Source organism: Numida meleagris, chromosome 8 (genome assembly GCF_002078875.1).
Source record: "Numida meleagris isolate 19003 breed g44 Domestic line chromosome 8, NumMel1.0, whole genome shotgun sequence".
NCBI lineage: Eukaryota > Metazoa > Chordata > Aves > Galliformes > Numididae > Numida > Numida meleagris.
This window is the reverse complement of record NC_034416.1, coordinates 16003563-16017102: the sequence shown is the minus strand read 5'-3', so window position 1 is coordinate 16017102 and position 13540 is coordinate 16003563. Positions and strand designations below refer to the sequence as shown.

General features: G+C 45.1%; 1 protein-coding gene across 10 annotated transcripts in view; it reads left to right on the top strand.

The window, feature by feature from the left end:
- GRIA3 (glutamate ionotropic receptor AMPA type subunit 3) overlaps positions 1 to 13540 on the top strand; it is a 433486-nt gene that overhangs the window by 289449 nt on the left and 130497 nt on the right. For 5 of the 10 annotated variants that reach the window (XR_002441456.1, XM_021405732.1, XM_021405727.1 and 2 more), the window contains exons 1-2: positions 7 to 370; positions 1091 to 1249. Coding sequence is in view for 9 of the 10 variants with exons in the window: in XM_021405732.1 (XP_021261407.1) it covers positions 280 to 370; positions 1091 to 1249 (250 nt within the window). In the remaining variant the exon portion in view is untranslated. Of the gene's footprint in view, positions 1 to 6; positions 371 to 1090; positions 1250 to 13540 lie in introns of those variants that run through there. The other 5 variants (XM_021405730.1, XM_021405731.1, XM_021405729.1 and 2 more) reach the window with 2 other exon arrangements.

The following is a 13540-nucleotide window of genomic DNA, read 5'->3' as shown; positions in this document are numbered from 1 at the left end:
AGCTGCTGGAGACTGGGGGGAGAAAGGCAACCTGACAGCCAATGAGCCCTGCCCGGCTGGGGTGAAGGCAGGAGGAGAGGGAGCTGGGGAAGGGAAAGAAAAAAAAAAAAAAAAAAGAAGAAGAAGAAGAAGAAGAAGGGAAGAAAGGAGGGGAGCATCCTTTCACTACCTCCGCCGGCATCGCCTCCACCATTGACACCGCTCCGCGCCTCCGCTCGCGCCCATCCATGCCCGTGCCGCCGGTTCGGTGTTAGGGCTGAACCGCAGCGGCTGAAGAAAATGGGGCAGCGCGCGGGCCGGGCCGTGTTGCTGCTGCTGGCGGGGCTGCTGGGCGAGGCGCGGGCAGGATTCCCCAACACCATCAGCATCGGTAAGCGCTCCGCCGCCCCGAGCCGCGCCGGGGAGCGGGGGGAGCCGGGGAAGGGTCCGCGCCCGCCGCCGGGAGCGGTGCCCGGCGGTCCCCGGGCTGCGCGCCGTTCGCCTCGCAGCGACGCGGGGTTTGCTCCGTGCTCCTGCGGAATCGCGCCCTGAGGCAGCGCATCCCGTGCCGCGGAGCGCCGAAAGGCGGGGATCCGCAGCGACGTGCCCCGAACCTGCGGCCGAATGAGCCGCGGGGACGAGCGTGCGAGGAAACTTGCTTTTTTTTTTTTTTTTTTTTTCCCCCCCTCCTTCCTTCTTCCCTTCTCTTGACGGGAGCGCTCAGCCGTGCGCGCTCCTCGAGCCCCGCTTCCTCACGGCCGGCAGCCCGCACCGCGCCGTGCCCACCCCGCACCCCGCGTGCCCGTGCCACGCAACTCCCGGCCGCGCTCCGGGGTCCGCACCGCCGCTCCCGTCCCCCGCGGGCAGCGGAGGTGGCCGCGTCGCGGTGCTGCAGCTCCGGGTGGCCCCGGGCTGCGATGCGCGTGTGCCTCACAGCCCAACTTGGGCTCGGAGCGGCGTTCCGTGCGCGCCCTGCGCGGCTGCACGCTCACAGCCTGCGCTGTCCGCTCCCTGCCGAGATGCGCGGTATGCAAATGTAACTTATGCCGCTGCCCGCCCGCTCTGAAATGCCTTCTCTCTCCTCTTTTTTTTCTCCTTTCTCCCCTCCTAGGTGGACTTTTCATGAGAAACACTGTTCAGGAGCACAGCGCGTTTCGGTTTGCTGTGCAGTTATACAACACAAACCAAAACACCACCGAAAAGCCCTTCCATCTGAACTACCACGTAGATCACTTGGACTCTTCCAACAGTTTTTCAGTGACAAATGCTTGTAAGTAAATACACGCTTTAAAAATATGTATATTTCTTTGTTATCTGTTATTCCATTCCCATTGCCCCCGGCAGCCTGGAGTACTCCTTCGTGCGATACAGTGCAACAAATGTGTGTGCTGCCGTCGGGCTCGGTGGATTTGCGGCACTATGTGGTTGAATAATACCTTAGGGAAAGTTCCCTCGCTGCTTCTTTTCCTCATTTTTAGTTTTATTTTCCAGAACAAACAACCGGGTTGTGCGTATAGCAGCACTGTTAAGCCATGATCAATGGATTGCCACTGAGGTAGCGTCTCTTCTCTGCTGAGGCTCCAGCCTGGCTGTTTGCAAATAATGCTATGTAGGAATAAAACAGAAGCAGCTGAGCACAAGTGACCTTCAGGAACAGAACCAGAGGGGCTTATGTACCACCTCTGACCTGAAATACCAGCTTCCTTCCTTGCACTAAAGTCCTGTTAAAAGCTGAGAAGTCTGTCAGGTGATGAATGTCTTTAGAGCTGAGGGGAGAGAAGACGGAATCAGAGTGCTTAGCATCATGAGAAACAGCTCCGCATGAGAAATGCATCTGTATAATTTGAGCCTTTATTAACAAAGGAAGCAAAATAGAACTTTGAGTGGCGGTAATGCGTTAAAATGCCAAATCCCATTCTGAAAGACCGGTGCGTGTTCTGCATTTAAAACAGCGTTCCTTTATCAGTAGTGGTTCCTGAATATGCGTTTTACTGATGTGTCTGTGTTCGGTTTTATGCAGTTTTTATCATAGGCTTTTGAAAATGAATGGAGTTCTCTTGCAAGGTAGCTCCGTGCACTTTGCAGCATGCAGAAACACATCTGTGCATGATCCTAAGGACCTCTGAATGCAATGCACTAACTTCGTGTTACGAGCAAGATTCCTGTTCGTACACTCACAGTATAACATGATCAAAGAGGAGGCACTGTGCTGAAGTACTGCGCTGAAGTATCAGTGTACTGAAAGCTGCAATCTCCTATTTTAAAACAATTTCGTGTTTGAATAGCCTCTTTTGGTTTTGTTGGTTGGGGTTAGGATTGTTCTTATCCTTTCCTGAGCTATAGAATGGGAAGGCTGTAAGAGTAGGTACTTTATTCTTCCTCAGTATTCAGGTATTTTCCAAGAAACTTGGTGGTTATGAAATATACAATAAGGAAATCCTTGGGCAACTTTTGGGTTGATACTCTAGCGTATCCCCCATGTGACTGCTTCGTGTTAATGCAGCACTACAGTTTCTAGAGGGCTTTGAAGTAGGACCTTTAAAAGTTGGGGGGGTAATTATATCCAATTAAAATATTTGTAAAGTAGAAAAAAATAGGGTAAATAAAACGGTGTCTGTACTTTGCATCTTATTTTACTAATCCTATCCTGCCTCAACAGCTCTTACAACGAACGTCTGACTATTAATCCTTAATCAGTGTAATCCCTTCAAGAGGGCTATATCTCACACATAGTTTCCTAAATATCAATTATATGGATTTAAACTAAATACATTACACTGCTCAAGTGATTAGTGATTGTTTTTTAAAAGTTCTCCCAGCACTTCTTCACAGAACCCACCAAGACCAGTGAAGCACACGCGCGTTCAGAGGCAGCCCATGTATTATTTAGTCAGCGTGCTTCTCATGCTGTGACATCTAATGATTTTTGTCATTGCTTAGTGAAAGCCGGGGTGACTGTAGCAGGATGAGCTGGTTTTCTGCAGAACAGGGCTGCGTATTCCAACACGCGTATTACCAGTATAGTAAAATTTGGGAAACTCAAATCTCTGGAGAAACTGTAGACCAGAGAATACCAACCTTCAGTAACCTATTTAAAAGTAGAGGATGTGAAAAAAAGAAGCAGAAGAAAGGAAATGAGAAGGTGACCTTGGCCATAGCTATGTTAACCATCTGGCAATAGTGTTGGTAAGAAAATAATACAGCAAGTGGATGTCACCAGGCCGACAGGTCTCAGTAGCTCAAATTAAAATAAATAAATAAAGGGAAGAACAGTTGTTCTTTCCAGATCTGCAGGCAATTATCTTTGAAAATCAGAATGCTCATACATATCGATGCATTGGGATGATGCATAATAAAGCCCCTCACGCTACATGGCTAACATGTAAAAGACGCTGGCCCCCACGCCCCTAATCCTGCCCTCGCTTCCTTGTGGAGTAGCAGATAATTTCAGGGTGCTGCCGTGAAGGAATTCATCCCACAACATTTTTGCTTCTCTTGAAGATAAGCATAAATCGTCTCCGGTGCTGTCACACAACCTTTTGATCAATATTTGCAATTGGCAGGGATCCATATGAGAGAGAGCTGCAGTGACTCTGACTGCCTGCACCGGAGACAAAGGCTGTGACTGACTTTGTGACGGGGTATATGAAGGAGCTGAAGGGAAATCAGGCGAAGTAGCCTCTATGGGTTGAGCCTAGTGCCTCTCCGAGTCCGGATCCATCAACTAATAATTTATATTCTCCTTTGCTGTGTGTTGTACGATAGTAGCTGCAGTAAGTGTTCATGCGTCTAGGAATTGGGCTCTGCTTAGAAAAGACTTAGGTTTTTACTGTACAACTGCTCATCCCACTTGCTGCAATCTGGTGCATTCCAGAGGCAGGAAAAAAAATCTGTTCTAAAGTATCCTCATGAGCCAGAGATAAAAGGCCCACCTCTAGTAGGCTTCATTTGGCTGTATCCCAACATGAGAACAAAGTTGTTTAGAAGCAAAAGAAAATTCCTGCCCTAAGCCCCTCCTTCTCATTCCTTTTTCAGTTAAATGGTGCATAATCTGATTCATGTACATGCATTCCCTGCTTCACTGCCAGCACCGAGCCTCTCTCTGTATATTTAATTTACACGCGTGCATAAGGTATTCATTCACTCTGTGTTTATCTACTCATCTATTTATTTAGCTGTGCGATATCTTCACAGAGAACAAATGCAAACACAGAGGAAAATTCCTGCGTGTTAAAGGTGAATTAAAGTTTATCATTTGGCCTTGGCAGGATTTATTGTACCTTTTAGAATAGGAAGCTTTTTGCAATCAGACAAAAAACAGAAAGGAAGAAAGTTACCCGAATGTGTAAAATGAACTAAAACATGGATGTTTTCTTCAAAAATGCTCAATGGGAAGTGAGCTCTTTCCTTTCAAAATAACACGACTGTAACAACTGAAAGGTGTAAATTCATCACTAGGAGTGTCTTTCATGTTGTTATTGTAATCTGTGATGAAGGACGTTAGGGTTAATGTTGAATTACGTGTAGTTCTGTGGATCGTATTCTCTAGAAATAGCCCATGTATGTCTTTCTGCTCTGCACTTGTAGTGCACTATACTAACACTGCTCTAGCCTCTGCAGTGTCAGCTCATTAGCACACAGATCTCATATTCCCTCTCTGCACTGTCATTGCAAAAAATTGCTGTTGTACACCTTTACAGCCAACAAATGTGCTCGTGCATTACATACGGTGCTCAAGAAATCTTTAGAAACGTAGTCAATGATACACATAGTTCCCACGGAATTTCTCAGAAGAAAGCATTAGTTTTCATAAAAATCTGTTGATCATGTAATGATAGTGATGGGATGTGCACGGGAGAAAGGGAGTTTGATTGCAGAATCTCATTAATCTACAGGCAGATTCCCTCTCTCAGCTGCACCTAGCCTACTGCCTGCACATTCCTGTCCCGTTATTTTTTCTGTCATTTCTCATGCATCTTCTGAACCCAGAAGGCTGTTTTACTGAATTTTGGTGTAGCATTTTTTTTTTTTTTTACAGGCACTCGTTTTTTAAGAAACCAAAAAGAAAGGGGAAAAAAAGAGGGAAAATGTAATTACATGCTTACTTTAAGTTGCTAAAATTGCTTGGCTGACTCTATGGGCACTTCCTGAAGGGGTCAGATTTCTGACTTTCTTTGAACATCCTTCTTCTGCGTCCTGCAGTCCTTTGTTTAATGTTGAAGATTCAGCTCAGATTTCTGTTGAAGTGCCAGTTTGTTACTGTCAGAACGTTACAGAAAATGATACACAGGGCTAGCAGCAGACGGTTTTGCTGGCTGAACTGTATTTTTTCCTTTTCCCAATGGCCAGGTGCACATGTACATGTATATAAACAAGTATGTATATGCTCACGTGCACACTCAGTCGCACGTGTGGACTCCTGCATACACAGGGTTTTTCCTTACGTGATGCTCAGCGTTTCTTTTTGCCAGCGGGCAGATAATTTGCTTCCCTTGCATCTGCGTGCTCTTTGGCCAGCTGGCAGAGGACACTGATGCTGAAAGTGGTCAGCTCCCTTCTGCCAAAAGCGTAAGGATGTCTCTAACAGCCTTGCCAAGTTTGGGCCATGTACTGGTGGCTTTGTTCAGTAGGAACCACAGGGTAGATGCCTAACTCTCCCAGTACAGATTGCGCTGTGGTTTCTCCCACTGTAGTAAAAGACCTGGAACTTTGCTTTCCGTGCTGTTCTATTGATTACAGATCTCCAAAAATGCTTTTTATGCTGCGGAACTTGTTCAAGTATTGTATGTTACTGCTGTGTGGCAAAGCAGATCAGCTATTTTTAGCTTAAGAGCCAGAGCTTTTGCAATATTGGGTAGATGGAAGGATGAAGAAGGGTGTATTCCGGCTGAAGTTTGCTTCTGGTTCATGGCAGAGCAGGAGATTTGTCATTAATGTGAATGTTGACTCAGCATTAGAAGAAGAAACAATATTGTTTTAAGTTTATTTCTATTATTTCGTAATTTTAAAGTGAGCTGGCTCTCCTCTCTCTCCTCCTCCACTACATACTTGTGCCTTTACATGTTACATAGATATTAGGATTAAATTTAACTCACATTGTAGAGAAGGAAGAAAACACTGACACAAATGGGCACTTTTTTGAGAAGTTCTGTGAATTCACCGAATGAATGAAGAGTACATCATGATGAGGAAATCCATTTAATTGTTCGGTTTCAGAAAGATGCAGAGATCCATTTGTCCAGTTTTCCTACACAGCACTGGGTCTGGAGGACCTGTGAGATTGTTGGCATGGGTTGGAAAGCTACTGATGAACTCCAAATCCCAGTGACATGTGTAAACAGCTGTAGTTTATCTCTAGGAGCAAATGGTGATGCCATGATGGGAAACAGCATATGCCAACAACTTTTAACAGTTCTAACTTGAGAGCTTGCCCAAAAAGCCGCAGAAAATAGTGGGTTTCTATCCCCTGGGTTCACAGTGCTCAGTGTCAGGGAGGTGGGAGGCCATCCCACTGCAAGTGTAGGATTGTTATGCATGAAGGTGTGAAATGAGGGAGCTGATGTATCTTTAGTGATTCTTTGTTGTCACAGTCCAGCAGTTTGATGTTTTTCCATTTAGAGTACGTATTTTGCCATTACCCATTCTGGAATACTAATTTTGATTTAGTTAGGCACCCTTACAATGTTATTAGAATATGTTCTTTTTAAAGCAGCAGCACTTTGGTTTCATCTTTAGTGTCTCAAATCAAGCCAAACAACACTCATGTTCTTCTATTGTGAAGAATATGTTTGTGTTGGTTTTGTATTTGGCATTTAAGACGCAGCCTAGAGTCAGTAGTTTCTGTGCTACTGTACAGGATAATCACTGGAAGGCCAAGGCCTCCATTCTAAAGGAGATTGTAGGCAGCCGAAAAGCTCCATGCCTATTGTCATAAAGCTACATTTGCTACACAGGGCCATGTACCTCCACTAGAACAATGTAACGATCTAAAAATAGGAGTATAAAAATTATCGATCCAGATCAAACCAGTTTCTCTGGAACTGTGTGCTGGTCACTGCAATGAAGCAATTTACAGCTCTCATCCATGGGGATTCTGTTTCTTCTAAACCAACGTGTTTGTGTTACGCTGCCCATAGAGGCTGAGGCGTGCTTCCCTTAGTTATATTACCTGCTTTGTGTAACTGTTGGTCTGCAGAATACCAGATAGCTGAAAAACCTCAGAGCTGGAAAAATCCTGGAGTCTTTTACGTGCAGTCATACGGTGAGGACTGCAAAGCAGTCTTACTTGTCAACTGTAGGCATTGCAGCATGGAGATCCGTAGCTATCTCACGGCTTCGTGTCGTGTACTCTGGCCTTACTCTGTCAGGGAGCCAGGGGGTAGTTCGGTAGCAGCAAACACGTGGAATTCATTTATCACACATCCCTATATGTGAAGCATTCCAAGGCACTGTGTGCCTTTGTAGATGATACCACCCAGACGTAATTGTTAGAGGTTAAACGATCATATTTGCACAGAGCAAGAGAGAAACGGGCAGTAAGGTTTCTGCATAAAGAGGAAGAGTGAATGTGGGAAGCAGTAATATCAATGAATCCACCTCGCAGCCATTCATGCGTGTCCCCATTGTGGAGTCTGCAGCAATGGATCTGCTTTATCATCTTCTTAAGTGCTTCTAAATTAGCGAGTGGCAGCATGTAGCCTTCACACACACGCAGCACAGGAGGCACAGAAGCCCTTACGCACAGGGATCAACCTGCAGTAGCAGTGTGCTGGGGATGAGTTGCCCAGGCACTTCTAAAAGAGGTGCACTGTTCTCCTAGGATTGGGTAATAGCCCTGGTGAGCACTGTTCTGCTGGATGGAGTGATGTAGCTGATCGCCTACGTGTAATTGTTTTGCTAGACTGCATGGATGTTTTAGATGTGCTGAAAGTTGTTTTTAAATGCAGTTTATAACAGGATGATATAAGTTATGGGACTGCATGTGAATGCTTGATCCAGCCCGTGTGTTGGGCTTGCATTTGTTGGCATTCAGTCAGATTTGATGTTTGCAATTCTGACCAGGAATTTTTAAAAATAATGCAAGGCTGCACGATGACTCCACTTTCTTGAATCCATTTTAGTACAAGAACTGCATGATAACTCTGCTGTCTTGAGTCCTTTTTAACACAAGGACAGTCTTTTAAATGATACGCAGTTATTTGGGAAATGTATATCCACTGCCTGATAGTGTATATCCCATGCCTGCTTACTTTATTCCGTATATACTTCATTATTTTCACACCTCATTCTCCCAGACTGATGCGTGCAAGGTGCATGCTAATTTCGCCCGCAGTAGTTTTATTACATGCAAACACCAAGCATTTGGGCCCAGCCCCTGTGGTCAGGGGGCTGAACTTCAGAAGTTGCAGGGTATCTGATAGCTCTTAGCCTGATCTAGAGTAAGCAGGGGTTGCAGGGCATTTTGCAGTGAGAAACTTGGAGAGCCGTGGCTAAAAATGCCATTTAGTAGATCACTTCTTTCACTCCGAGCCCTTCTTAAAAACAAAAACTAAACAACAAACAAAACTGTACTCTTCGTTCTTCTGAAGAAATAAATGGAAATGAGCACTTACTAATCTGCTGTCCTTGCCAGAAAAGACGTGTTCCCATGGACGGACCTAGGACAGCGCGTGTCACTGCTGTGCAGCAAGCTGATCTGTCACTTGACAAAGGAGAAACCTTCAGCTCTTCACCTGAAATATGCAAAGCAGTTGGAAAGAAAGCAAGTTTAACACTGGGAAGTTCTTTGCTTCCCGCACACCCTGGATCTTTGTTATAAGCGTGGTCCACACTTCTGCAGCAGCACAGCATGTGCCCAGTTCATGCCTGCCTGACCCACTCTCAGACCCTTCATCTCAGTGGTGGGAGAAAGAGCTGTCTTTACTGGAAGCAGCGTTGCCTGGTGCTTTCTCCCACTGACGTTTGTAGAATGTGCCGTGATTGAAATCTCAGGGCTGCTAGTGTTGCCAAGAGGTGTGGGGCAGTGCTTTTGGGGGATTGCCATGGGATTCTGTGATTTCTTTATCTGATTTCTGTTTCAGAGATCTCAGTCTGAGGTGGACACTACAGCCCCTTAGTGAGCACACCTTGGGAAACGCAGTCATGTTACATTGCGGGACAAATCCTGATTGGTCTTTGTTTAAGTTCCTTAAGACTCCATTGCAGTTTTCTTGTTCTTATTGTTTCGGGAGAGGACGGAGGTGCAGAGTGAGAGGTGGCTTGGTAAAGCATTGATCTTTATCAGCTGTAGGAGTTTTGTCTCCTTAGGCCTTACCACTTATGTGACCAAGTTTGGATTCTAATGAAGTCCAGTGGTCAGAAAACTCCAGTTCATGTGTATTTCTTTTTCCTAGCGGTTAGATAAGAGCCAATTAGCGTTCATTGATCTGCAAAGGACTGACCCAGGGTCTAACCCTGCATTGAATCTGAATTGGTTGGGGGATTCAAAACTGTCTTGCAAGTTTAATGTACTCAGCCATCTTTCTCCAAGGTGTTTAGTGATCTGGTGACACCATCAGAGAGATGCTCTACCATTGTGGAGTACTGCAAAAGGAGTTGGACCTGAGGATGTTATGTCAGCATAACATGTTTACATTGAGCTCCTTGAACAGCTCGGGCTGTGTTCCTCCGTAACACCATGAACTCACTGCAGTTCTGAGCATCCTGTAAACGGATTGGATACCCCAGAACATCATGCTGCCTGATTTCAAAACCATTGAAACATGAAGCATTGGAGCATGTTGGGAAAAGACAGCAGCTGTGTAACTCACTGGTCGTTCATTTCAAATATACTTGCAGAAAGATTTTGGAGATTAGCTTGGGATCAACCAGAAAATTGGAGAATTAAGAATAAAAGCTTCCTTAATAGTTTCAGGCTTCAAAAAATTGATTCAGTTTCAGATAAAGCCAAATGTTTTGTTTTGAAAATGGTGGTTGCTGGGTTTTGTACTTTTTTTTCCCTGACTGAAACAATTTGGTGAAGCCTGTATCAGTTAGCATAATGTTTCTGCAGACATGAATCTGTCTTTTTCAATGTTAGAGCACCTGTTCTGTCCAATTTTTCTGATGACGTACGGGTGATGGATGTGAAAATTGTGTGTGTGTGTGTTTTGGAAGAAGCTGTCTGTATTTTCCAGTGTATACTGTTCAAGCTGCTTGTGATGGATTTTATGGATAGACCATTTTTGTCAGTTCAAGTATGTATAGCATGTCTTTCCACACCATCTACAGGCAACTGACTTTATTGCCTGGAGAGGCAGTGAGATAAGCCCCAAATTGATCAAAGTGAGACCAGGGAACTCTCCTGAAGCTTTGCACTATTCTAGTTCGGCTCCCCAGGAGCATAAGTTACCTTGTTTAAGGCATGGATTGGTATAGCTTTACTGCATGCAGATTGTGGTAAACGTAGCAATGCTTTCTACAACCATAATGTCTTGTTTCAAAACTGTGCATTCCAATGCATTAGTTGTGTTTTGTGCTGCGTAACACAAGAAGAAATCCCTAGCAACGATACATAGATGTGCATGGCTGCAGGGATCACTGAGAATGAGATGTTCTTGTGCCTCATTGTTCAGCCTTAACAGGATTAAAAACCCCTCTTTGTATTCCATTAAATAAATATAGGCAGTCAGGATACATAGTGGGTCCTTATTCTGATCTGATTTACACCAGATGAATTTGCAATAGCTCCGTGGGAGTTTGAAGGAGTGAAGCCAGTAAAGAGTCAAACCAGAGTGGTCCCTCATGGGGTATTCCTGACTTTAATCCTCGGGGTGAAGGGGGGTGCAGGTCCTGGGAAAGCCCATTGGTTCTTCACTGGTGACTCTGAGCCTCCTAGCAGGTAGCACACCTCTGGGCAGGGCTGCCCAGGTTGCCTGGGCTCTCCAGCATCCAGCTGAATGCCTCCTTGTGCCGCGTCGCACTTATTTCCTCTTGCAACTTCGGGAAATTTAACAAAACATTCACGTTCAGCAGTAATAAGTGTCCCTTTATAAATGATGCTGGGTGTCTCAGAAGTGTCTGTAATAGACTGTGTAGAGTGGAATCTGCCAAGGAAAGATTTTGTTTTTCAATTGAAACAAAATAGAGTAAATCAAATAGTCTCCGGTGCAAAGTGCTGACCTTGCTTTTAGCAGGAGTGATGCCATCTCCACTTCCAGGGTTTCATTTTTCTTTTTTCCCTTTTTCCCACGTACGTGTACTTTTGCAGCTGCGAACCTTTCACTACTTTTCTCTCTCTTTCTACACCAGTTTATGGATTTTGCAGTTCTTGTATGAAAAAAGGCTGGGTGACATTAAAGACCATAGATTTCCGTGTGAAATTTAAGTCATTGCGTCTCACCTCCTTGCATCAACAGCGGTAGTACTGTTTGAAAAACATGGCACCTTTTTCTGAGTCACCGTAGAGTTAAGAACAGATCTTTGACAAAACACGGTCTTTTGGAGGAAGCGTAAAGCTAATGTTTTAAGCTGTTTTCATCTGTAAAACCACTGTTATTTTCCATGAGTAGCGATGCTGCTCACCCCTGCAGCCTGGTCAGGCTCCAGCCTGGATTGCTATCAACATAAATCAGTTATTCTCCTGGAAGCTTTATTCAGATAAATTATCTGCACTTCCTGTCTTAAATTCTCACTGTGTTGTTCTGCAGTGTGAGCCCCTCTCTCACATAAGATGCATTTGAGATTTGGGTTGAAGCAATCTCTGCATACACTGGAGGATGCAATTTGATATTAAAGTATGTTTTTCCCTGCAGGCTTTTCTGAAAAGATTTTATGCTTCCTTGATAATGTCTGGAGATTCCCTGTGCTAATAAGAATTGTTTTGTTAATTGATTCCAGAATCTGCTGCTCTGGAATACTCTCCCTTCATCAGGATCTTCACATGAATTTTAAAGTGGCATCTTCCTGGACAAAATTGCAAGCAGGATTTATACGATTCCTTCTTTCTACTGTGCGGTCTCTCAAAATGCTTCTGTCAGCCCTGAGTATTTCTTGTGCATGTCGTATTGAATTCAATCTATTGCAGGGTTCTCTTGAAGGGGATTAAAATCTTCTTGGCGATAACATAATTAATATTGATTGTTAATTGTGTTTTCAAGAAGACCGGGCAACGCTGCATGTAAAATATGAATCTGTCATTTCAGTTTCCTGGAAATTCAGCTGTGTGATTCAGTGTGTGTGGAGCGTACTTGCAAAAAAGTATCAGAAATCTCCAAAGACGGGAAATCTGCAAAATGGGCGTAGGATGGGCAACAGCAGTTTGAGATTCTCACATGCTGTCCTGCATGTTTTATTCCTGGATGAAGGATCCTATAGAAGTACGAAGAACTGAGATGAAACCCAGTGGATGAGCAGCGCCCTGTGACTTTGTTGTGCAGGACAGCTCCATGAGGGCTGTTTCTCCCCCAGCCTGCAGGCTGAGCTCAGTGCACGCCAGCTGCAGCTCTGCTGCACGGCCTGCGTCCTCTTGGAGTTCATCCTTTAAGCTCTCACTGTGGGCTTCTGGCTGACACTGCGGTGCGCTGCGATCTGATCGCTTACTCTGAAAGCGAGAGGCTTTGTTTTACCAGTTTAGCCATCTTCCTACCCACTTTGGTTTCTGTTGGTTTTGTGACCGCTTCCCACTCCGAGTGTTGTCACAGGGAAGTGTACAGAGTTGTGCATGATTACCGTGCAGGTGTGAAGAGTTATTGCCAATACAGAGAAAAAAAAATGTGACTTTAAAATCTTGAGGATCAAAGCAATAAAGATCTGCAGCTTGATACATTGACCCTTAAAAGCTGGCTCTTCTCTACAAACGGCCCCCATGCAATTCTGCTTCAGAAATACCACAGCTTTTGTGTTAACACAGCCACTGACTTAATGTTTGCAGAGGCAGCTTCCATGGTACAGCTGGGCTTGTTCCTCAGAGGCACCGGCTCTGTGGGAAAACCCACTGGGCTGTGGGTTTCCCTTCTGTCCACTCAGAAAGGCACGTTCAGTTTCAGAAGAAGTTAATGGCATTCATGACTTTGCTGTTGACCATTAGGCTGCAGACATACCAGCAGAATGTTTTCATGGCGTGACTGGATGTGCTAACTGTCCTTCACATCTAGACCTAGCAATAAGCGTGGTTAGTGCTACGACTTAAAGATTAGTTTAATTGCCAGGTTATCAATATTTTGAGCAACAGGCTGTAGGAATGAGCAGGGATTTCTTACAGGTATAGGTGACACAGCATGACGTTTTAGCTCGGTGCAGCAGCCGTTTGGTCACCCAGCCGTTGTGTCCTGCTCGGTGTGCTCAGAGGGCCTGGGCATTTCTGCAGGGCTCCTCTGAGGGAGTTTCCTGGAGCACTGCACTCTGCAAAGGAGCTGAGGTGACGGAGGTTTGGCTCCCATTCCTGGTATCTGCAAGGAAGAAATTGCTGCAGTCCGTGGTGTATTGAGCTCTCTGCAGTGATGTCTCGTGGCAGCACAAATCCTGCCTGCAAGCAGACGAGTGCCAGCCCCTAGCTCTTTGAGAGAACTGGCCATTCCTGCGT